Consider the following 26,460-nt stretch of genomic DNA (forward strand, 5'->3'; position numbering starts at 1 on the left):
AACTCACTTTCTTCCTCCTCAGCCCCTACATACCTCCAATTTACCCTGCATTTCTGTATTTTTACAATGTTTTTAGAAGACAGCCAGACACAGTGATTTGTGCCTGTGGCGATCCCAGCACTGAGGTGGGAGAACTGTTTGAACCTAAGATGTAGTGGTGCACACCTTTAATCCCAGAGTGCTGGGAAGGCAGAGGCAGGCAAATCTGTGAATTAGAGGTTAGTGAGGTCTACATAGTGAGTTCTAGGATAGCCAGAGCTACATTGTAAGACCCTGTCTTGGGAAATTTCTTTCTATAAATATGATATTAAGTCCATTGACATTTTTATATAGTGAAATTCTCTAGCCAATCATTCTGCTTATTTTGAATGTATCAGCAATCTGGTTGGAATTTTGTTTGTTTTACTGGACAGTAGTGTTACAATGTAGATGTACCAGAGTCTGTTTAAGCCCTTATCTGTTGAAGGCATCTAAGCTGGTTCCAGTTGGAGTTTCTGCAAGCAAACTTTCTAGCAACATTCATGTTCAGGTTTTTGTGTGAATATAAGCCTTCATTCTCTGGGATAAACACCCAATATACATTTCCTGGGCTCTGTGGCAGTTTTAACTTTTCCCAAGTGGCTGTGTAGTTTATATGCCATCCCACTCACAATTGTCTCCAGGATCTGGAGTTGTCGCCATTCTGCAAGATGTGTGGAGATATCCCACTGTTGTTTAATGTGCTGTTCCATGAAGACAATGTTAAGCTAATACGTGCAGTAACCACTACGAGTGCTACAAAAAATAACCACCAGCAACAAAAGTATTATAGCTATGTTCAGTGGTGCATACTTGTGAAGACTGAGGCTAGAGGATCACAAGTTTGAGGCCACACACACACAATTGTATCAGGACTGATGAGTATTCCCTAACATTATCATTCGATAAGTTAACATTTGGTATATATACCAAAGCATCAAGTTGTACACTTTATATATAAAATATAATTTCTTTCGGTAAAACTGAAAAATTAAAGCACCATCAGTGAGTCAGAATAGAATTCTAAAAACTATTCAAGGAGTCTGGAGAGTTGCCTCAGAGTTAAGAGCACTTGTTTGCTTTTGCAGAGGACCCAGGTTCTGTTCTAGCACCCATATGGTGGCTCACAACCATTTGTAACTTTAGTTCCAGGGAATCTGATGCCTTCTCCTGACCCCTGAGAGCACCAGGCAAGTATGTGGTGCACAGATATACATGTAGGCCTAACATTCATGAAGATAAAAATAAAATTTTCTTAAAAATCTTAAAATGTTTGTTTAAAGAATTATTCTGGTAACCCAAAGAAGATAGGAAGAAAGAAGTAATCGTCTGCCCATAAAAACATATGGCAAGCCCAAGGGGAATTTTGTGACTGTGGTTCTGCTTTAGCTTTTCTAATTTATATTTGGAACAACAGAATTCCATACTAAATCCAAACTGAACCAAGATTATCACATTATAGCATTAAAAGGCTATTGCATGTAGCTATCCATCCCAGATCCATCTAATCTGTGTCATGTGGCCTTTCAGTTGATTTGTACAGGAGTCAAATGGTCTTAGTAATTTCTAGCATTTTTCATCTTCATTAGCAAATTTGGCCTTTACAATTTCGTAACTGAAATACTTTTAAATACCTATATTGTTTTAAGTGAATTCACTGTCTGATCACATTTTATCTATTTTAATTAGTACATCTACCACATTTATACTATGGTAAGATAGTAATACAGATTTTAAAATTTTTATTTTTGTTTGTGTGAAACAATCTCTACAATCCCTTGCTGTCCTGGAACTTACTTTGCAGGCCAAAATGACCTCAGACTCACAGATATCTACCTGCCTCCCAAGTGCTGAGAATAAAGGCATGCACCAGTATACCTGACTAGAGGATTTTTATAAATTTAATTAAAATATATCATTTTCCCTCTTTCTTTCCTACCTTCAGCTCTTCCCATGTCTCTCCCTTTCTGCTCCCTCTCAAATTCATGCCTTCTTTTTTATGCAACTTGCTGAATCCATTTAGTATTGCTTTATGTATACGTTTTCAGTACTGATTACTTCGTTTTGGATAACCATTGAAGTGCTCATCTCAGGGGAAGGCTAAATCTCCTCCTCTCAATAGTTGTTTATTGCCTGTAACTTTTCATCTAGGAGTAGTGCTCTGCAGTTTCTCCCATCTACTTTGATGTGTCAACTGTTGTTGTCATTGTTCAGGTCTTGTTTAAGCAATCATATTGTTGAAATTTCTTGAGTGCAACTTCCCTGTAATATCTAGAAGATATTATCTTACAAAAGACTTCCTGGTCTTCTGGCTCTTACAGTTTTTCTACCCTAAGTTCCACAATGTTCTCTAAGCTGTAGGTGTAAGGTTGTGTTGTAGATGTATCAATTGGGGTTGGGTACCTCATGATCAGTTGTTCTGTTCATTTTAGTTAATTGTGACTTTCTGAAATGATCTTCATCTGCTGCAAAAAGAAGCTTCTTTGATGAGGGGTGAGAGCTGCACTCTTCTGTGAGTGTAAGGATAACTATTTAGAATGTGGTTAGAAATTACACTGGTATAAGAAAATGGCAGTTGCAGGTTTTCTTCCAAAATCCATGGCATCACTAGCCACTGGCAGTTGGCAAGATTTATAGTATCCAGCATGATTTCCCTCCTTTAACAGCCCTTAAATCCAGTTTGATAGCTGTTGATTACTGCCTAGATATACCTTCAAGAATATCTTGCTGTGCTGGTCATTGTGGTTTATATGTGTCACAGCTGGATTGCTTTCCTTCCTTGGCAGCTTGAATAGTATTTTCCTGTATAATGACAGCTAGTCCTTAGGAAGGAGGCTTTCAGGTCAGATCCAGCTAGAGTCTTCAAAATCCTGTGTCTACAGTGCATGGTATCTTCAGTAATAGGGACTTATCTTCAGACTTCTGGAAGGCAACCAAGGGAACAGCAGTAACTCATATTGTTTTGGGAGTCTCTTGGCCTCTTCTAACCAGCAACTTGAAAGGGGAGGTTTTTCATGCCCAGTACCAAGGTCTTTATTAGACTTTTTAGGTTAGGTGTTGTATATGGCTTTTGGAGATCCCAAGTGGCATAACTTCATTAAAATATACACAATTATATGTATTATATGTAATTTTAGGTAAATATAAAATAATTCTCTAGGGCTATATTAAATATTCTCAGGTTATTTATCTTACCTCTTTTTCACAAAAGGTAATTTTACCAACATCATTACTATATATATATAATCAGTGAGTTAACTAATTTTAAATTTTTTTAATTTAAAGAGTTGAATTCAGATATTATTGACATTTTGAGAACTCCAGAAAATGCTGCAGCCCAAAGCAAGACCTCAGTTGCCCAGTCTGAAATTTCTGAAGAAGATATGCGTCACGAGCAACCTTCTATGTGCAATCCATTTCAGAGAGAAATGTTCACATATCTGGTAGATGGATTCAAAGTGTCTATTGTAAGTACCTGAGTGAATTAGAAGTGTCCATTTACAGAAACTGAATAGAGGGCTACATGTCTAAACTGCGAGTTTCCAAAATCATATTTCTTTTTGCTGTTCAGCATTTTTCTGCAGTTAAAACAATTTGAATTAGGTTATTCTGTTTTTTTTTTGTTGTTGTTGTTTTTATTTTGGAGGTATTTGTTTTGGTTTGTTTGTTTGTTTGAAGTAAGAATTCACTATATAGCCTATGTTGACTTTGAACTTCACATTTCTCATGTCTCAGACTCCTGCTAATTGAGATTGCAGATGTGTGCCATTATCCCTGGCATAGACTTTCAATAATAGAATAATATATTTTGCTGACTTACTTGTTACAAAATGAAGAACCTCATGTAGCATCAGGGAAGAGTAAGGTTTTGATGATTACTGTGGCTGTAAATGAATATCCTGTTTTTTAAAGGCTTTATTTATAGCTACATTCTTGAGTTTTTTAATTAATATAATGTTTGGGTCTTGGAATAAACATATCTGGTACCTTCAAAATAATATAGAGAATATTGATGGGTGTCTGACTTCACTTACTATCATCTCACTTGAGTTTCTTTAGATCATTTATATTTGACTGTGGGGAACAAATTGATCAGTTCACTATGTCAGTAGTACCAAAAGCCAGTCTAATTCTAGAATGCCATGAGTCATCACTGTCAATCTCTGTTTCTGAACTAGATTTTAGTGTCCATCTCTGATCATTAAATAAACTGTAGATGCACTTAGAATTCAATCACTCGAACATGAGGTCTTAAAGAGTAGGAATAATTGGAAAGCCTTTCTGAAGTTCTGGATAAACTCTAAAATATAATAATTCCAATATTAAGCCCAGGTGGCTCGGTCAATACTAGACTACTGGTAGAGCTACAGTTAAAATAACCTTGTTGGGTATACATTAGGGAAAATTGATGATCAATTTCTATATAGTTCTAAATTTGTAACTATTGTAATTAGTGTGGTAGTACTGACTCAACTTTGTTATGAGTTCCTTGTCTTTTATATTGTAAAATCAAGGTGACCTTACTTACCATTGTTCTCTTGTTGTTTTAATTTGATTTTAATTGACAATATGTAATCCCTTGGTCATTTTTGAAAAATGACTCGTGACATTAGCTTCTCTTTCTGTGCTTATCTCTTTTTATACTTGTGGCAAAAATATATAAAGTTCTGAATATTATTTAAATCTGTTCTTAAACTCTCATTTGTGTAGATATGTGTATGAGTGTCTAATTTAGAATATTAAGTCTAGAATGAATCATGCTCTATTGTCTTCCTCGAGTTGTGTCAGATTAGTATACTTTGCTTAAGAAGTCTGATCCTGAACTGTGCAGCTTGCTCAGCAGGTAAAAACACTACACAAAAGTTGACAATCTGATATTGATCCCTAGAGCCCATATAAAGGTAGAAAAAGAGAACCCAACCCCACAAAGTTGTCCTTTGACCCCCATACGCATGCTGTGGCACACACTGTCCCTCACACAATACATCTGCTACTAATGATATTTAGTTTTTTTAAAGTCTGATCCCAGTTCACTCCTATTTTGACTTAGGGTTCAAATAAAACAAGTGGTTATAAGCAACAGTGGACCAAAATCTTGGGGTCTTGTAAAGAAACTTTCCGAGTCCAGCTTGGAAGACTGTTAGCACATATTTTGTCACCAACGCATACTGTCCAAGAAAGGAAGCAAATATTTGAAATAGTTCATGAACCAGCTCATCAAGATATACTTCGAGACTGCCTTAGCCCATCCCCACAAGTAAGTATCTTAGCATTTGATAAAGCCTTTCAAAACAAGAATGAAATTAAACTGCCCCTGTTGTCAGGAGTATAGTTTTCTTACCAAATAGATGTAATCTGACGTCTTCTCTCACATGCTTATTAGGCTTGATTTGACTTTTCTATGGTCATTTCCCAGTTATTTCCAGTACTTAGATTAGAAATTCTGTATCTGAGTTCTTAAAAGATCTTATATGGTTACTTGTCATATTGTAAAGTTTTTTTTCCTTTTAAAAATACATTAATTATATTACTCTCCCCACTTTTCTTTTCTCTCTCGAGTCCCTTCCTATTTCCCTCTTCCCACACTCTAACTTAATAGCCTTTTCTTTGGATTATTATTGTTCCATATATGTGTGTGTATATATGTGTATAAATATATAAACACAGCTTACTGTGTCTGTTTTTGTTGTTGAGAGCTCTTCACGCTCCTGTTCTCTACTAGATAGCTTGTCCTCTAAAGGACTGCTCTTCATGCCTTTTGTTAGCTGCATGCAAGCTTTCTTCTTTTGGCTTTCTCCTCAGGTTGGAAAACTCACAGCTGTTTTTTCCATTCAACTCCTTTGTAATGAATTCCCTTCCTTTCAAGATAGTTCTCCTCACTGTCCCTTGCAACCTCTTCCATCAAGTCTCCTTTGTCTGCCTTGTATTTCTCTTAACCCTTCCTTCTTTTAGTACATTCAGAACACGTCATTCTGAGAACCTTCACTGAAAACTTTACTTTTATACACTCTTGTTATTTTATAAAGATTTACAACAGAATGAGTTTCTTAAGTCAGTTTGTTTTGGTTTGGTTTTTAAGATGGAAACTGTTGTCCAGGCCTATCTTAAACTTGGGGACTAAAGTGATCTTCCTGTCTTTGCCTTCTGTGATGTCAATTTTTTGAGAGCTGAAAACAAAAAAAGATCTTTTTACATGTGTCCTAACACCTTTTCTCATCAAAAAGCAATTGATCGAAGGATAGTAAAATGAGATAGTATTTGAAAACATCAGATTTTTCTTTGTATGTTCTTGTTTTGTAGCCCAGATATCCAGATAGCAAACCTTCTGTCTCTGCCTACAAATGCTGAGGTCTAAGCCACTGTTCCTGGTGGCTTTTTTTCCAGATAACTTTTTAAAGATAGTTTAGAATGTCATTGACTACTAAGCTGAGATAGTTTTAATGTAAAACAAACATTCCTTTTAAGACACATGGAAAACACGCCAGTCATGCACCACTTTTCTTTATTTGCCAACTTTTCAATGCTTTTACTCTCGTAGCATCTGTTGCTTTTCCTCTTTTGGTCAGATAGCAGCTGTCTTCTGACTAATTAAAATGCTGCATTAAAATAAGCTTTGCTACTTTCACTGTTGCATATGTTCATCTTAGGCTCTTAGCAACATGATGTGATTCAGCATGTTGGCTTAAATATCAACTAAGATGTAATCGTTTCTAGACCCATTTGTTGACATTTAATTCTGTTCACAGTTTAAAATGCCATAAAGCCAAATTCAGTAATGTTTGTATCATTGAAGATGTAAAGGGCATGTGTTTATTTTGTTGGCATAATTATTGTTTAACATGCATGTACACATGACAATCATATGTGATAGATATTGTGTGGAAGGCCCACCCAATAAAATTTGATTTAAGTTTTCACTTCAAAGGATAGTTGTCATCACCTTAAGAACTCCAATTTTGGCTTTAGGTCTGTCTGCTCATAGACTGGCCAACACCAGCCCTTCCCTGACATTCGTGTGGATCTCATGAGACACGGGATCTTACTGCCTTGAGTTTCTCGCCTCTTCTTTCCCTTGAGAGGAGTCAGTTTTGATGAGCCAGGGACAGTCTTTTGTTCCTAAAATCTTACCATTTTCTGAGTGAAACTCAAAGGGGATGGAGACATACTTTTGCTTTAAGGTTAACAGAAGTGTCTTTTCTAGTTCAGTGTTTTTGTGTTTTCCTTTATACCCACTTCATTTTCTATTTTTTTCTTAACAAATTCTCCCTGGAAGCTGGATAATTAGATTGCTTCATTTCAACCATTTATGAAAAGTTTCTAATTTGCACAGAGAATAATTTGATGAATACCACATAAACTTGATATTAAACATAGATTTAATATTTAATAGTGTCTTTCTTACACTGGCAGTGCCATTTCTTTTTCTAATTTATTTAACAGTTTATTAAAGTTTGTAGAAGTTATGACATTTTCTAGAATCTTTTTTAAAACACTTTCTATTATTAAAACAAATAAAATTAGGAATATCTAATATATAATTAAATTTTTTATCTACCCTATCATGTTTTTACAACTATATTGAAGTTGACCCAACTAATTTTAGAAATATAATTAAATTTATTATTAAATAATTTAAATGGAAAAAACAAAATTTTTTTATAACCAAAGCATTATAATTTTTTTTAAAGCATGGAGCCAAGTTGGTTTTGTATTTGTCAGAGTTGATACATAATCATGAAGATGAGTTAAATAAAGAAGACATGGACACAGCAGAACTGCTTATGAATGCTTTAAAATTATGTGGCCACAAGTGCATCCCTCCCAGTGCTCCTTCCAAACCAGAGCTCATTAAAATGATCAAAGAGGTGAGTCTATCAGTCAGAGTTTGTTTTTTAGGAAATCCTGCTATACACTCTTCACGTGGTGACATAAAGATTTTTTTCACTGTTGGTAACATTGATGATGAGCTTGCAATTATTCTTTCATTTTTACCACAACAGTTTTTGATCAGGAAACTAAAATACAGACTTATTTTGAGGAGTTTTCTATTCTTTGGTTCTCGTCATCCATTATCTATCGCCTTCAATGAAGGAAAGATTTTTTTTAAGATTTGTTTATTTTATGTTTCTGAATGTTTGCCAGCATGTGAGTCTGTGTATCACATATGTGCAGTGACTTTGGAGATCTGAAGAGGAGTCAGAGTCACAGGTGGTTGTGAGTCATCATGCTGACACTGGGAAATGAACCCCAGTCCTTGACTAGAGCAGCAAGTGCTCTTAACCACTGAGCCGTTTTTATATCCTGATGAAGCACAGATTTTGTAAGGGCAAGCAAGTTGAAATGTACCTGGACTTAAGGGGTTTTTTTTTGTTTTGTTTTGTTTTTTTTTTTTGCTTTTCGAGACAGAGTTTCTCTGTGGTTTTGGAACCTGTCCCGGAACTAGCTCTTGTAGACCAGGCTGGCCTCGAACTCACAGAGATCCGCCTGCCTCTGCCTCCCAAGTGCTGGGATTAAAGGCGTGTGCCACCACCGCCCGGCCTTAAGGGTTTTTTTTTTTAACAAGCAAATGAACTCAGCAGGCTGGGGAACATACTTTCCTGTTCTAATGTCAATGGCTCAAACTATACAAAAAAATAAAGAGGGAAATTTAATGTTGTTTAAGTACCTTATATTACAGTCTCTTGAGAGTAATAAGTTTCCTTTATTAATTTGGTTTCAAAATTACTTTGTTAAGCCAATATTATATGAGAAATAACAAGCTTGGGGGCTCAGAATGTAGATCAGTATATAGGGTACTCTCCTAAAGGGCCTGGATGTAGTGGTATACACTATAATCCCAGTGCTAGAGAGGCTGAGGCTGGAGGATTAGGAGTTTATTATGGTCATTCTTGGTTACATAGTGAGTTCAGTGCCAACCTGAGATACATGAAATCCTGTCTCAAAAAAAGAAAAAAGAGAATAAGTTTTATACAATATTGTTGAATTCTTTTAGGAACAGAAGAAATATGAAAACGAAGAGAGTGTGAGTAAAGGAGCGTGGCAGAAAACAGTTAACAATAATCAACAGAGGTGAGCTACAGTCTGCAAAGTCCTGCCCTCCAGAAGTCTCCAGTTCTCCACAGCAGGCCTTTTTTCTTTTGGTTTGATTTTGGAAACTTTTGAGGCCACTTTTTTTTTATGTATACATTCGCATCTGTGTGTGTTTGTATCTGTGTGCATGTGTATGTATATATGTTATATATAGGCTGGAGATGACTTCAAGTTCTCATACTTGCTAGTCAAATGCTATACCACTGAGCTGTACCCCCAGCCCTCAGATGTAATACTACAGTATTATTTAATGTTCCACAGATACTTAACTTTGGAACAATCTTGTTTAGTCTCTTTCAGCGACTTGATTTAAAATCCAAGGACATATCTAAAATAGCTGCAGATATCACCCAGGCCATATCTCTCTCCCAAGGAATAGAAAGAAAAAAGGTGATTCAGCATATCAGAGGGATGTACAAAGTCGACCTGAGTGCCAGCAGACACTGGCAGGAGCTCATCCAGCAGCTGACACACGACAGGTGTGTACTGGGAACACATCTAGTTCAGCTTTTATAAATGATGTTGAATACTATTTTCACTATAGAATTCAGATGTGTTAAACTAGGTAAGGAAACATTTTTTATCTAATTATCATTTTTGCAATCTTTAAAAATAGTCACATGAACTTCTTTTAATTCTTGAAGCAAAACCTAAAGGCAGTAGCTCTTTCAGATAGTAAAATTGACTTCAATTTAAAAAAAATTTTTTTTTGCAAAAGGATAGAGAAATTGTCAAAAGAGTATAGTTAAGAGTGTAGTTAAATGTAGTTAAGAATTAGATCTTTTTCTATCTTAGACTTCATCAATATGATTTTAAAGATGCATTATCAGGAGGCTAGAAAGGTGCCTTGGTGATTCAGAGTGCTCATGCTCTTGCAGAGGACAGGTTTCAGTTCCCCAGCACTGTCCTGGCAGCTCACAAGCCACCTGTAGCTCCAGGTCCAAGAGAACCAGTGCTCTCTTGTGGCCTCCTCAGGCACTAGGCACACATATGGTCTGCATCCATACATGCAGAAGAAGTTCATACATGTATAAATAAATCTTTTTTAAAAGATGAATTGTTAACTGAGTAGTGGTAGTACATGCCTTTAATCCCAGCATTCGGGAGGCAGAGGCAGGTGTATCTCTATGAGTTCGAGGCTAGCCTGGTCTACAGAGTGAGTTTCAGGACAGGCTCCAAAGCTACAGAGAAACCCTGCCTCAAAAAAACAAAAAAGAAAAAAGTGAATTATTAATGATTAAATAAAATTAATGTGTCATTCTTTATATTTAATTAAGATAGCTACAGTCAGACGTGATGGTGCATGCCTTTAATTCTAGTACTTTGTTGGCAGAGGCAGAAAGATCTCTGTGAGTTCAAAGCCAGCTTGAACTACTTAGTGAGTTCCAGGACAGCCAGAGCTACAAAGTGAGATTCTGTCTCAAAAAAAGAAAAGAAAAAAAATAGGTTATTATTCTGACTTTGAGTAATAAAACACACTACTGATTATGTAATAATGGAAATTGCAAACAGAAATAATTACACTTAGAAAGTTTATAAAATAGCACTTGCCTAACATGTGCTAAACCCTGAGGTCAATCCTCACCCCCCAAATTTTTTTAAGTAGATGAAATTAGGAAATTGGTGTATATATTTCTACAGAATTGATAACATTCTCAGCTAAGTGTAACAAAAAATTGGAAAGAATTCAGTGGTTTGAATTTGAATTTTAATGGGTGTTTATTATATTTAATGACAAAAAGTAAGGAAATTTGTTTTCAGAAAATCTGTTGAAGAATTATTATTTTCATGCATAGATATAAAGTATAATTCCATTATCCCTGAAGTTTGAAAGAGCAGAAAGCATGAGTACTCTCTTGCTGTACATTAGACTTTTTTTAAAATTTTTTTAATGATTTATTTAACTTTATTTTATGTGCATTGGTGTGAAGGTGTCAGATCTTGTGGAACTGCATTTTCAGACAGTTGTGAGCTGCCGTGTGGGTGCTGGGAATTGAACCCAGGTCCTCTGGAAGAGCAATCAGTGCTCTTAATCACTGAGCCATATCTCCAGCCCCACATTAGACTTTTTAAGCAGATTGAAAATACTTATTATTGACAGAGGGCAGTTTGCCTTTTCTGTTTGCTTTATGGTCCTTTGAGACAGAGTCCTATGTCACCTGGGTTGGCCTTGCACTTCCTGTGTAGCAGAGAGGGGCTTTGGACTTAATCTTCCTACCTGTAGTTATCAATTACAAACAACTGTGGATTTGATTTTTAAAACCATTATTTAGGGCTGGAGAGATGGCTCAGAGGTTAAGAGCACTGGCTGCTCTTCCAGAGGTCCTGAGTTCAATTCCCAGCAACCACATGGTGGTTCACAACCATCTGTAATGAGATCTGGTGCCCTCTTCTGGCATGCGGGCATACATGGAGGAAGAACACTGTATACATAATAAATAAATAAATAAATAAATAAATAAATAAATAAATATTAAAAAAAAAATAAAACCATTATTTACTATACTTTAATTTTTTATTGACAACAGGACATTAGCCAGACATGTTAGCTGTTGTTATTCAGAGTTTTGGTTGTGGTGTAGCCTGGAATGGTGCATATTCGAGCCCTGCAAATATTTCTTGCTCTGGAAATATTTTAGTGAGTCTACCCTAAGGAAAGGATACAAAATGCAGAGGGCAGCAAATTAATTGGGAACAGCAAAGGAATAGTAACAGTAGCATTATGACAGAAACATTATGACAGAAAGTAATGTTCTATGTAATAGAATTAAGGATATTTCTTGAAATCTGGTTTCTAAAAAAAAATATACTTACTACAGTTTTACTTTTTTCTTTCATCTGATATCTTAAATTTTAAAAATGTGACATATACTACAAAAGGATCTAACTTTTATCAGTAGAAAAAATGGGAACTCTAAAAAAATTAATTTGGAGAAAATTTTCCATTAGCTAGTAACCATGTTAGGTATAGTGTGATGTATAATGCTGATAAAGTTCTGTGATAGAAGGGACACATCTTTTAAAATTGGTAATATATTTAACATGGAAGGGGGCAATCTCATGAGGCCTCCGTGCTATACAAAGAACTACAGACAACTAAGGAATACTGAGAGTGGGAGAAATAGTTTCCTAATACCAAGTGGTCATCTCTGAAAATATACACACAAGTAACATGATGGAGACTGAGAAGGTTATATTTATATGTTTAGGAGAGAGGGGGATGTATAATAACAAAAAGAGACCATGAATTTAAAAGAGCAAGGGAGGGCATGTGGGAGGGGTTGGAGGGAGGAAAGAGAAGGGGAAATGATGTCATTATAACCAAAGAAATTCTCTTTACATTTTGGAGCAGAAAATAAAATTTAGTAGATACAGGAAATGAGAAGCAGCACTCACTCCAGATGGGAACTTGGGAACTGGACTCAGGGGCTGTTCTCACTTTCTATGTTAGCCTTTATCTTATGTGTATGTTTCCCCTAATGTACAAATTGCTGTTTTGTAACTAAACAGGTGCATTGTGTTTATTTAATCAGTCTCTATAATGAGTTTAAGGCTATAAGTAAGTCCTTGGATGACCACTAAGATGTTTTATTTCAACTTGCAGAGCAGTCTGGTATGATCCAATCTACTATCCAACTTCATGGCAGTTGGATCCAACAGAAGGGCCAAACCGAGAGAGGAGACGTTTGCAGAGATGTTATTTAACTATTCCAAATAAGTATCTCCTTAGGGACAGACAAAAGTCAGAAGGTAATAGTAACTTTGGCCGTGACCTGTAGATATGTCAGATAACTGGTTACTAGATAAATGTGTACTTTTTTCTCAACAGGTGTGGTCAAGCCACCACTCTCTTACCTATTTGAAGACAAAAATTCTTCCTTCTCCTCTACTGTCAAAGACAAAGCTGCAAGTGAATCCATAAGGTAGATCTGAGTACATGCCTTCCTTCACTTTTTGATAATTGGTAAACAAAATTAGCTCATTGTAGGTTTTGTGTAGTTTTGGTTTCAGATAATGCTGTGATGTTAGGAAAGTCTTAAACAAAAGAGGTTGAGACAGGACAAGACTGAAGGGAAACTCCAAATGCCATTTCCTACATTGGGGCTTAATGGACATCAGTTATCGTGCTCTGACCCTTCCAGCATATGTATTGTATTGTAGCTGGCTTTCTAGTCTGTAAGGAAGATAGAGCTGCTGCTGGTGCCACCACAGGAGCGGAATGTAGTGTCCTAAAGTGTCAAATTCCAGTTCCTTCCCTGCCTACCTGCCTAATCTTGGGCATGTTACTTAGCCTCTCTGCTTCACTTTCTTCACTTCATAAGTAAAGGGAATGATTATATCCAGGCTTTCATAGTATTATTGAAGGTTAAATGTGTCGAGATGCATTAGTTTTAGCGGTGTTGCCATATTCTTGTGGTAGTTATTATTATTGTACCCATTTTATAGTTAGAAACTTTAAATGACAGTGCCTTCAGAACAGAAATTTTCTAATCCCAATGACCCTGGTTTTTCTAAAAACAACAGCAAAACTAGGTTTTTATCCCACATTGAAATATCAATGATCTAACACAGTGTTTAGTTGCTTACTGAAATTATGAAACATTGGCATATCTTAGGTAGCTAAATCCATATATTCTACGGGCAGCTGCAATAACCCCTAGACTTTCCTAAAGATTTCCATCACTTCTGCCCTGATGAGTGTTATATAATTAGCACAGGATCATCATTTGGGTTTTGACATGACAGCTTATGCTACTGAAACTCTAGTCTGCTTTGCATTAATATTTTACTAGGTTAAAAACCTTGAAGTCTAAAATTGGAAAAAAAATGAATCATAGCAATTTTAAACATGTTTTGACAGAGTGAATCGAAGATGTATCAGTGTTGCACCATCCAGAGAGACAGCTGGGGAATTGTTGTTAGGTAAGTTGCTTTAAAAGAATTTAAACTCATATTCACCCTCCCTTAGTTTATTCTTAAATAATTTGAAGTATTTTTCACACAGAGGTAAAATTTTTTTAACATCACGTAGGTGGCTTTGCCTTGACATTATAAAGACAGCCCCACTTACCCATGGGGCCCAAGTGGATGCTCTAAAGCACAGATAGTATTGTTTTCCCATGTGCACATACCATGATAAATAAAGATGAATTATAAATTAGCCACAGAAACAGGTTAACAAAAATAACAACACCACATAAAAGCTCTGTGAATATGAGCCCTCTCAAAATACTTTATTGTACTGTCACCTTTTTACTTAAAAGTACACTTTCATGTCTTCTCTTGGCATATGTGAATAGCCAGCATCACTACTCTTGCCTTGTGGGGGGCATTATTAAAGTCAAATAAAAGCTATTTGGTCATAAAGTATTCTATGTTGTAGCAGCCAACCTAATGACCAGCCAGTGGCTGACTAGTCGACCTGGATACACTTCCTGAAGACATGGTTCATGTTTCAGATAGGATGGAGCAGCTCAGGACTAGATTTCATCATGCACTTAGAGTAGCATGATTGAATATTTAAAAAATACTTACTTCTTTATATTTTCAATGGAATGTTTTCAGATCATGGTTGACTATAAGTAACCCAATCCTTAAAAAACAAAACCAGAGTCAAGTCCAGTTGTCATCAGAGAGGCTTCATCTAACAACTGATGAAAACAGATATAAAGACCCACAGCCAAACATTAGGTGGAGCTCAGGGAATCCTGCAGAAGAGGGGGAGAAAGGATTGTTGGAGCCAGAGGGGTCAAGGACATTTTAAGAAAGCCCTAGAATCAAATAACCTAGTCTCATAGGGATTCACAGAGAGTAAACCAGCAAACAGGGAGCCTTCATGAGACTGACCTCGGCCCTCTGCATATGGTACACTTGGACAGCTTAGTCTTCTTGTGGGACTCCTAACAGTGGGAACAGGAGCTGTCTCTGGCTCTTTTGCCGGCTTTAGCAACCCTATTTCTCATACTTGGTTGCCTTGCCCAGCCTTAGTGTGAGGAGAATTGCCTAGGCTTACTGCAATTCGATATGTCATATTTGGTTGATATAAATGGGAGGGCTGCCCTTTTCTGAGTAGAAATGGAGGAATAATGGATGGGGGGACAGAGGAGAGGAGTGGGTTATGGGGGAGGACAGAAAGGAGGGTAAACAGCATCAGGTTGTAAATAAATAAAAAACCACAAATAAAGGCAGGGGACTACTCTAATGAATATGAAGAAATGGCATTTTCTGAAAGTACGTGTTCAAAATTTTTTTATTAAGTTGACTATCTGGGTGAACATTTTTATATTCAGTCTTTCCTTTTACTACATACAATTTAGATTTTTCAAGTTAAAATCTGTTGGTATAGTTAAAATTTTCACTATTTTAACAGAAACTTCAGCAAGTAACAGAGTAAAGTCAGTCAGTATGCTTGTACTCTAAGAAGGTAATAGTAGAACTAGCCAGTAGCAAACTTTGTATTTATATATATTCTAATTTTATTTTATTTTATTATTTTTATTCTTTTTTAATTAAAATTTCCACCTGCTCCCCGTTTCCCATTTCCCTCCCCTCCTCCCAAATATTGCCCCCTCCCCCCAGTCCCCTCCCCCTATCCCCACTCCTCTTCTCCTCCCCCCACACCATTCCCCCTCCCTCTCGATACTGAAGAGCAGTCCAAATTCTCTGCCCTGCGGGAAGACGAAGGTCTTCTATCTATGTCCAGGAAGGTGAGCGTCTAAACAGGATAAGCACCCACAAAGCCAGTTCATGTATTAGGATCGAAACCTAGTGCCATTGTCCTTGGCTTCTCATCAGCCTTCATTGTCCGCCATGCTCAGAGAGTCCAGTTTCAACCCATGCTTATTCAGTCCCAGACCAGCTGGCCTTGGTGGGCTCCCAATAAATCAGTTCCACTGTCACAGTGGGTGGGTGCATCCCTCGTGGTCCTGGTTTCCTTGCTCATGTTCTCCCTCCTTCTGCTCCTCATTTGGACCTTAAGAGCTCAGACCGTTGCTTCAAATTGAGACTCTGTCTCTACCTCGATCCATCGCCAGATGAAGGTTCTAAGGTGATATGCAAGATATTCATCAGTATAGGATAGGGTCATTTCAGGTTCCCTCTCCTTATTTGCCCAAGGTACCAGCTGGGGACATCTCCCTGGACACCTGCTAACCCCTCTAGAGTCAAGTTTCTTGCCAACCCTAAGATGGTTCTCTTAGTTAGGATATATACTTCGCTGCTCCCGTATCCTCCCTTCCTATATCCCAACCATCCCAATCCCCCGAGCTCCTCCCATCCTCCCCTTCTCATGTTTCTCAATCCATTTCCCCTTTGCCCCTCTAATTTTATTTTTAAAGTAGTTTTGGAAATTCAGCTCTCACACTCCACTTTTTAGTAAGAAACTAAGGCACAGAAGATTAACCAACTGAGACCTTATGAGTACTATTTTAAAGTATGTATGGAACTGTTTCTGGCTGCTTGTTTTCAAACTCTAGCCAGAGGACTTCAGAGGTCCCTACCCTTCACCAAATAGAACAGTGCACACATACTTTCAAACCCTTCTGTCCACTTACTTCCTGCAGGTAAATGTGGAATGTACTTTGTGGAAGACAATGCTTCTGATACAGTTGAAAGTTCGGTGAGTGGAGGCTTGAGTTTATGTTTACTTAAACCTAGGAAAAATTTAAAAACTGTGTAAATCCAATATAGTGAAAGAGCTAGCTCTGTGTGTAGATGGATGTGGATTACAACCACTTTCTAAAAGGTCCTTTTAGAGGGAAGACTATTGTCTCCTCTTCTTTTTGGCCTAGGTCTCAGCGATTAGAGTTAGGGTTCAAATTTAAGCACATTTCTATTATTTAGTGTCATTCTTCCTCATCAGTGTCCTGAGCAGCAACAAATAAATGCTCCTTACCACTCCCAATTCACAGTTGAGTACCTTTGCTATCAAAAGGAAAGAAAATTTTTGTATAATTGAATAACTGAGCATATGGATGTCTATATGGATAAGTAATGACAAAAGATTCCTCTGGATATACTAGTATTCGTGTATTACAGATAAAGCTTCTCGGTATTCTATAACCTTAAACAGATCTAGAAATAGTCTTTGTTTTTTATTCCTAAATTTTGTCTAACATATGTAGTGTTATATAATGGGAGGTTTTTATAGTCTTATCTTTTTGTTATGGAAGAAAGATTGTGTATTTTGTTTTGATATTTAAAGTCAAAATAGCTAGTTTTGTGTAATGGAAATACTTTTGTCTGCTTCCTCTGTCTTAGAACCTTCAGGGTGAGTTAGAGCCAGCATCTTTCTCCTGGACATATGAGGAAATTAAAGAAGTTCACAGACGTTGGTGGCAACTGAGAGATAATGCTGTAGAAATCTTTTTAACAAATGGCAGAACACTCTTGTTGGCATTTGACAATACCAAGGTAAGTTCACCATTATTAGATTTGTAACTGTTGAAGTGATTATGTAACCAATGATGCTACTAATCATATGAAACTTAATTAAGATTAATTTTCTTAAATTACTCTAAAATTATATAATGTATATCTTATATCTTAATAAGATTAAGATAAGGTTAATAAGGTTAATTAAGGAAGTCCTTAGTTTTATAAAGATTCTCTCTGACCTCTGAAATTTTAAATTTGAAGTTCCAAAAGTGACTGAGAGGAGCAGCTAGTGCTTGCTCAGGCTGTGGTCCTTCCTTCACATGCCATCACTTGCTTCACAGGCCTACTTTTGTAGAAAGCCTAGGAAAGAATTACATGTGCTGGCCATCACCAGCTTCTCCCTGCATTTCCTTCTCTTACCTTTGGTCCCTTAGGTTCTTCTAGCACAGATTCTAACTGGTCTTAATAAATAAAACCTGGAGTCAGATATTGGGGTGAAAGCTGAAGGATCAGAGAAGCAGTGCGGCTAGCCTCTAGAGAGACCTTTTACCTCTACCCATGCTAAAGGGACGAACCTGTCCTCAGATTGCCTCCTTCTCAGACTGCATCCTCAGGCTGCAGGGGCAGTCCTCGGACTGCATCTGTCTCCACCAAACATCAGACTGCACTGAGCTCTTGTCTCCTCCCAACTTAAATTCTCTCTGCCCAGCCATATCCCCTTCCTGTCTCCATCTCCCTAGTGCTGTGATTAAAGCCATGGGACTCCCAAGTACCAGGATTAAAGGTGTGAGCCACCACCACCTGGCCTCTGGTAGCTTAGTTCTGCACTCTGCTGCTAACTGTGTTTTTTACCTTGTCCCACCAGAAGCATTTGACACACTGGCTATCCTTTCCTTTTCTCTCATGACACCTTCCTTTCTAGACTTCTGGGTTTCCATTTTTACCCCTCATCAGCTTCCCCACTCAGCATGTTTGCAGATCCTTCTTGAGTAGTTCACGCTCATTCTTCCGACCTCATCTATCTCATGGCTTTCAAAGCAAATTATGTTATAACTTTCAAGTTCGCTGTCAGTGCCAAGGCCTCTACCCTGCACATCTTACCCACTTATTTAACTCTGTCTTGCTATTTCCACTTGGAGTTGCCAGTTGGTATCTCAAACTAAATGTAAAGATTCTCCCTGAAAATAACCTTCCAGTTTTCCCTCTTTCCAAAATGGAACCTCTATCTCTCTGTTGCCCAAGCCAAAACCCTTGAGAGTTCCTAGTAGTTCCCCCACCCTGCATGTCTACTCTAGCCCAGCGTACGCATGACCTGATTAAACTGCTACAGTTTTGCTCTGAGCCACCATCATCTCTCACTAAAAACTTTTTTTTTATTTTTTTATTTTTTTTTATTCTTTTTTACTTAAAATTTTCAACTGCTCCCCGTTTCCCATTTCCCTCCCCCTCCTCCCACATATTGCCCACTCCCCCCGCTCCCCTCCCCCTATCCCCACTCCACTTCTCCTCCCCCTAGTCCACTCCCCCTCCCTCTCGATACTGAAGAGCAGTCCAAATTCCCTGCTCTACAGGAAGACCAAGGTCCTCCCACTTCTATCTAGGTCCAGGAAGGTGAGCATCCAAACAGGCTACGCTCCCACAAAGCCAGTTCATGTATTAGGATCAAAACCTAGTGCCATTGTCCTTGGCTTCTCATCAGCCTTCATTGTCCGCCTTGTTCAGAGAGTCCAGTTTCAACCCATGCTTATTCAGTCCCAGTCCAGCTGGCCTTGGAGAGCTCCCAATAGATCAGTTCCACTGTCACAGTGGGTGGGTGCACGCCTCGTGGTCCTGATTTCCTTGCTCATGTTCTCCCTCCTTCTGCTCCTCATTTGGACCTTAAGAGCTCAGACGGTTGATCCAAATTGGGTCTCTGTCTCTCTCTCTCGATCCATCGCCAGATGAAAGTTCCTGTGCCATTCTCCTTGGCCTCTCGTCAGCTCTCATTGTCCACCACATTCAGAGAGTACGGTTTTATCCCATGTTTTTTTCAGTAGCAGTCCAGCTGGCCTTGGTGAGCTCCCAATAGATCGGCCCCCCTGTCTCAGTGGTTGGGTGCACCCCTCATGGTCCTGACTTCCTTGTTCATGTTCTCTCTCCTTCATAGCAGCCTCCTAACTGACCCAGCTACATCCACACCCCACCCCTCAGTCTGTTTTATTTCTCTAGTCAAAACAGTGTAGTTACTTCTCAGGCGACTCACTGAAAGTCAAAGCCATTACAAGAGCCCGAGAAAGCCCCCGGTAGTCAAGAACCTTATTATCTTCCGACTTCATCTGCTATTCTCTCCCTTACTCATTCTCTACCCATAGTGGTTTTCTTCTCCTTGAGTGTATCAGACACTGATGCCGCAGAGTCTTTGTACTTAACTGCTGCCTGGAATGCTCCCATAGAATTCCCAGTGACTCGGTCTGTCACTCTTTCCAGGCCTTTGATGAAGTACCTCTTCAGCAGAGTCCCTTACCGTACCAAACAACATCCCCTCCCTCTTGACCCTGACTACATAAAACAGCAGTGACTTAGTCACTGTTCTGTTGCTGTGAGCAGACACGTGACCGTGACAACTCTCATAGAAGAAAGCGTTTAGGGCTTGCTTACAGTTTCAGAGGTCCAGGCCATTATCTTGGCAGGGAGTGTAGCAGCATGCATAGTGCTAAAACAGTAACTGAGAGCTATATCCTGCTACACACTCATGCACACACAGAGAGACAGGCAGACAGACAGACACACAGAGGGAAAAGAGAGAGACAGAGAGACAGAGACAGACTGGGCCTAGCATAGACTTTTAAAACTTCAGCGTCCACCTCTAGTGACATGCCTACTACAAAAACCCACACCTCCTAATCCTTGTAATCCTTTCAAACAGCTCTTCTCCCTGGTGACCAGATTTCTAAACATATGAGCTTATAGGGGCCATTCCCATTCAAACAGCTACAAGCAGCCCCTCTATTACCCAGCATCCCTGCCACCTTTACTTTGTTGTCTCACTCCACAAGGCTGTTTAGTCCCCAGCACTGTGCTCTCCCTGCAGAATATCTAGACTTGCCTTTGTTCTGTATCCCATTGCCTGTACGGGACACTGTTGACATGTTGATGTCATTATGTGCTGGGAGAATGAAAGCTTTTTTCCTTCCAGAGTTAGTGCACACTCGGTCACAAATTCCTATCCATCTACTTTGGTGTCAGCATTTGGCAACCTTTGATTTTAGGTGACAGTTTCAGGTGTTAGCACTGTGTTTCTGTCTGTCCCTACATTTTATTTTCTCTTTCTTGTCATTTCCATTCAGTCTTACCTCTCATTGTCACATCAGGAGCTCTTCTTTCTACTCCTGAACATATAGACTTTGAGGTGGGTTTTCCAAACCCATTGAGTTTCATTTGTTTATTTTGGAAGACTCAGAAAACCCCTTTTATACGACAGAACTTTTATTAATCTCTGAAAAAAGTTTCTATGGAAGTGGGATGTAGCTCAGTGGTAGAATGTTTACATAGAATGAACAAGGCCCTAGGTTCAGTCCAAGAATCACAAGAGTTGAGAGATTGATCCTATTTGTTTTCAGTAGGTAGTGAGTTTGTATCCTGCTTACATAGGACATTGTATTTAATTCTTGTCAGGTAAACATTATGACCTCCTTATTACTGATATAATAATAGCTTGAAAGTTTTAGCAGGAACAGACAGACCAGATCTGTTCTGATGCAATCAGTCTGTCAGTGCAGAGTACCGCTTTGTCTACACCATCATGCCGCACCTTTATTGACTATTTTGTTTTTAGTGTCTATGTCTGAGTGACTTCTGTGCCTAACTTTTCCTTGGGAATTATGAGCAGATAACACAGAAATTTCTGCCAGATAATTTTACTAGCAGATGTATCCAGCGGTAAGGCTAATGACTGATAGTCTGCCTCTGGAAGGAAACTGCAGTTAGAGTTAATACAGATATATTCCTTGGAGGATTTCAGGTTCTCTAGGGACATATCAATAAACTTACAAATATCTTTTTTTCTCCTTCCCTTTTAGGTTCGTGATGATGTATACCAGAACATTCTCACAAATAACCTCCCCAATCTTCTGGAGTATGGCAACATCACTGCTCTGACAAACCTGTGGTATACTGGACAAATTACCAATTTTGAATATTTGACTCATTTAAACAAGCATGCTGGCCGATCCTTCAATGATCTCATGCAGTACCCTGTGTTCCCCTTTATCCTTTCTGACTATGTTAGTGAAACACTTGACCTCAATGATCCATCTATCTATAGGTAAGTAAAAGCATCACATTTTGGGTCCACCTACATGCTGAATTTATGCCGTTAAAGTTTTTACTTTGAAAATTTTCAATTATGCACAAAAATTTAATGAAGACTTTATAATTCATCTTCCCCAATTTAGCAATTATGAATTATGAAGATTTTACTAAACTTGCATCATCTTATTTCAGAAAATCTAGTTGTGAAAACTCTGAGTTCTACTGTATACATCTTTTGTAACAATAGGGTATTTCCTTACATTATTACAGTGCTATTATTCTGTCTAAGAAAATCAACAATCCTGATAATATAACATACCATCCATATTCATTGTCTCCTGCTTATCTCGACAATGCCTTTTATAATAGGTTATTTTAAATCAAGTATAGTTGTTGCGTTTGATTGCCAATATGTGAAAACTAAATCTAGAAAGACCTTTAAATGTTGATATTTTTTTTTCAGTTTTTGCAGCATAATAGCATTTGTTCCAGTAGTCTCTTTGCCAGAGAGCAGGGATTAGCTCAAAAGGCTAACTTGTATTCAACTTACCCTTTATTTTGGGAGGAATCCATCATAGATGGCTGTGTAAGCTTGATGTCCTACCTGTCACCAGGAGGGCTGTAATGCCCCTCACTGGGGGTGCTTATGATGATTTGTAGGCACAGGTTCACACAGAACTTTTATCTAATAGTTCATCCATGGCTTTATTGCTTGGATCAATTATTTTAGTAGAAATTGCATAAGGATGGTCTCCTATCTCTCTTGGTTATGGTTTGCTATTGCTGTGATGAAATGCCATGACCAAAAAGCAAGTTGGAGAGGAAAGGGTTTCTCAGCGTACACTTCCATATTGCTGATAGTCATCTAAAGAAGCCAGGATAAGATCTCAGGTAGGGCAGGAAGCTTGGAGTGGGAGCTGATGCAGAGGCCATGGAGGGTGTTGCTTACTTGCTTGCTCATCATGGATTGCTCATCCTGCTTTCTCATAGAACCCAGGACCACCTGCCAAGGAATGAAGCCATCTGCAGTGGGCTGGCCCCTCTCCCAACAGTCACTAATTAAGAAAGTGCCCTACAGCTGGATCTTATGGGGGCATTTTCTCAGTTGAAGTTCACCCCTTTCATATAACTCTAGCTTGGGTCAAGACTAGCCAGCCCACTAATCTTTTTATTTCTTCTAAATTTAAGAGAAGAAAACATGGAAGCTGAGTTTAGGATATCTTGTATTGGAGAACAAGGAAACAACATAGAAACAAACTTAATAGACTCTCATTATCAAAGATAGGACTGTCTGAGGATCCAAAAGAATAATGACAACAAGAACAAGTAGATGAAACCCCTTGAAATGAAAAAAAAATTACATTATTTAATCATTGTATAGTCCACACGTCCCTTATCCAAAATGTTTAGGATCCTAAGTATTTTTAAGTTCCTGAGTTTTAGAATATTTGCAGACTACCAGTTGAACATATCAAATCTAAGATGCTCTGAAGTCTGGCTGGTTTTGATGCATGGTATGTAAGAAGCTTTGAGTTTAGGATCATTTAGGATTTCAGATCTCTAGATTAAGAATGTTCATTCTAGGGGCTGGAGAGATGGCTCAGTGGTTAAGAGCATTGCCTGCTCTTCCAAAGGTCCTGAGTTCAATTCCCAGCAACCACATGGTGGCTCACAACCATCTGTAATAAGGTCTGGTGCCCTCTTCTGGCCTTCGGCATACACACAGATAGACCATTGTATACATAATAAATAATAAATAAATATTTAAAAAAAAGAATGTTCATTCTATACTTAAAAACATTGAAATACATGCATGTGTACACATGCATACAAACACACATGGTGTGGAGGCATCAGACAAGGTCATTGGTACCTTTAGAAGTAATTCCTTAATTTGAAGTTTGAGAATTAAAGGAAGAGTATGTAGAATTTTTATGCCTTTCTTGAACAAACTGTTATTTTAAAGAAACTAGATAGCCCAAGTTCAAATATTTTAGTTATTTTTTTAAAAAAGTTCTCTTATTTGAAGAAAAATTCACTTCAAGTATTCCACTTGGGATATTCATAAATATTTTAATTATAATGCCTCCAAAATAGGCCTGAGTTGGTCTTTTCTTAAGAAATCAGGTTCAAGTTAATGCACTATGCTATCTTGTCTGTCTTTTAGATATTGTACACTGCTGTTGGACATTTGAACATTTCACACGTTGCTGGTATAAATATCTGTGGCCTTTCTGGAAAGCAGTTTGACAGTGTGTATCCAAAAAAACTATTAGATGTATATATTCTGTTTTAGCAAGTAACTTCTAGGAATTATTCTTGGGAATGCTTTACATGAAGGTTCTAACTTAACCAGCAGTTGTTTTCTGAGGGCTGGGCCCTCAACTTGCCTGGTTCTTTGCTTGCTTTGGTATCTGGCACTGTATGCAAAGATTTAGCTAAGAACGTGGTACTCCTATAATTTTTCAAAGTATCTAAACTCCAGAAACAGCCTGAAGGTTTAGCATTAGATTTGAATATATTCAAAAAGTAGGGCTGGTGAAATAACTCATCAAGTCAGACTTGCTCCCAAGTCTGAGGATCTGAGTTTGATCCTTGGAACTCACATGGTACAGAGAACCAACTCCCACAAATGTTCTTCTGACCTCCATGTGCACACCATAGCATGCATACCCACACATACTTAGAACTTGCTATGTAAATCAGGCTGGCTTGAACTCTGAGATTCATCTGCTTCGGCCTCCCAAATATTGGGATTAAATGTATGTGTAATCACACCTAGCAACAACTAGGTTGTTGTTAAATTTCTTAATTTTTACGCATAATAATGTAATTCTTACCAAATTCTTAAGGAATAAAAAATATGTACCAGGATCTTAAAGATAATTTCTTTGATGCCGGGTAGTGGTGGTGCACTCCTCTGATCCCAGCACTCAGGAGGCAGAGGCAGGTGGATATCTGTGAGTTTGAAACCAGTCTGATCTACAGGGTGAGTTCCAGGCCAGCTAAGGATACACCGGAGAACCCTGCCTTGTAAAACAAAAAAAAAACCAAACAAGCAAAACAGATAATTTCTTTGTATTTTGTGGTGTAAATTGACATCTATTCTGTAAACCTATTTTAATTTTTGACATCTCAAAGACTAGACAGGGGTCACCAGAATGTACATTTAATGTTACTTAACTCCACATCCTTAGAAAATAGTAATGTCTCAAAAAAGTTGTGCCATGGGGATGTGGTTACACATCCTTATAATCACAGAGAGCACCAGGAAAATCAGGACAGTAGGGACTATTGCAAGTACAAGGCCAGCCTGAACTGCAAAGTGAGCATAAGGCTAGCTTGGGCTCCATAGTGAGGCTTTGTCTCAAAAAAATAATTACACCTGAATAAGGTGGATGGGTTTGATTTACTGAACCTTGGGCAAAGCTTGCTATTGGTCTAGATAAAGTGACAGATGTTGGCATTGTAGATGGTCTCTTCCTTGTGCCTCTTAGCCAGAGCAGCTGATCCCTCACATCAGAGCTATTTCTTCTACCCATAGATGCACCATACAGAGACACTGATAGGTTTTATAGTGGGTAAAAGTGAGGACATTGTCCTCTAAGAGTGGTATGTTGCATTAATAGTGGGAACGCCAGTCCCAACATAGCTATGTGCACGCACACCTGCATGGCGCTGCATGACAGCATCACCCAAAAGAGTCAGATATTCACTGTGCAGATGCAGATCTGGACTTGCATTTCCTTAACAGTTTATAAGATCATGATTTCGAATGGTGATTGTGGGTTGCAAAGCAACATGCTTATGTACGTTAAGGATGGTGCATTTTGCTAATTTCTCATTTTCAGGACGAAGACATGAGCAGCTGAATACTGGCAGTATCAAATTACTTCATATTTTTCTATCATCTCTTCCTTTGTAGAAACCTATCTAAGCCTATAGCTGTGCAGTATAAAGAGAAAGAAGACCGCTATGTTGACACATACAAGGTAGCTTTGGGTTTCCATTAAATTCTTTGATACATGAAAAACAGAGCTCTATGAACCTACTTTTTAAAGTTTGTCGTAGATATTTTTCTGTGTTTTTGTTTTCTTTTACTTTTAGAACTAGAAATTATATGAACTGAAAATCATTTTTGTCTTAGTTCTATGGAAACACCTTCCAAGAATGGAAAAAAGTATATTCTCATTTTGTTTGGCACAATTTGAAAGCTTTTAGTCCCTTGTATTTTCTTTTTTTTTTTTCTTTTGGTTTTTCGAAACAGGGTTTCTCAGTAGCTTTGGAGCCTGCCCTGGAGCTACCTCTTATAGACCAGGCTGGTCTCGAACTCACAGAGATCTACCTGCCTCTGCCTCCCAAGTGCTGGGATTAAAGGCGTGTGCCACCACCACTGCCCGGCCGTCCCTTGTATTTTCAAATGCATAAAAATTATATTTCTTATAAGTATCACAGATTTCTAGCAATACAACTATACATTGCCTCTGAGTATATAGAAATGCTGGTGTCTTTATAATAGTAATACATTAATATAATCATGCTAATTTGTTTTATATTAAATATTGATATATTTATTTCTACTCTAAACACTAGACATATTCAGAAAATTATTCATTTTAGGTAGAAGTTAAATTATCTATTTAAATAGGAAGGAGTTACCCATATTGATAATTTAATATTAATGAA

At 38.0% G+C, this 26,460-nt stretch overlaps 1 protein-coding gene across 1 annotated transcript in view; it reads left to right on the forward strand.

The window, feature by feature from the left end:
* The window catches only part of Lyst (lysosomal trafficking regulator), a 147,573-nt gene that overhangs the window by 89,621 nt on the left and 31,492 nt on the right, over window positions 1-26,460 (forward strand). Inside the window, exons 31-42 of the mRNA XM_057786947.1 lie at window positions 3,304-3,485; window positions 5,069-5,275; window positions 7,707-7,883; window positions 9,011-9,087; window positions 9,399-9,587; window positions 12,713-12,858; window positions 12,938-13,031; window positions 13,970-14,031; window positions 16,671-16,726; window positions 17,368-17,520; window positions 21,543-21,787; window positions 25,700-25,766. Coding sequence (XP_057642930.1) covers window positions 3,304-3,485; window positions 5,069-5,275; window positions 7,707-7,883; window positions 9,011-9,087; window positions 9,399-9,587; window positions 12,713-12,858; window positions 12,938-13,031; window positions 13,970-14,031; window positions 16,671-16,726; window positions 17,368-17,520; window positions 21,543-21,787; window positions 25,700-25,766 — 1,655 coding nt within the window. The remainder of the gene's footprint in view (window positions 1-3,303; window positions 3,486-5,068; window positions 5,276-7,706; window positions 7,884-9,010; window positions 9,088-9,398; window positions 9,588-12,712; window positions 12,859-12,937; window positions 13,032-13,969; window positions 14,032-16,670; window positions 16,727-17,367; window positions 17,521-21,542; window positions 21,788-25,699; window positions 25,767-26,460) is intronic.

This window comes from Chionomys nivalis, chromosome 13 (assembly GCF_950005125.1).
Source record: "Chionomys nivalis chromosome 13, mChiNiv1.1, whole genome shotgun sequence".
In the NCBI taxonomy this organism is placed as follows: domain Eukaryota; kingdom Metazoa; phylum Chordata; class Mammalia; order Rodentia; family Cricetidae; genus Chionomys; species Chionomys nivalis.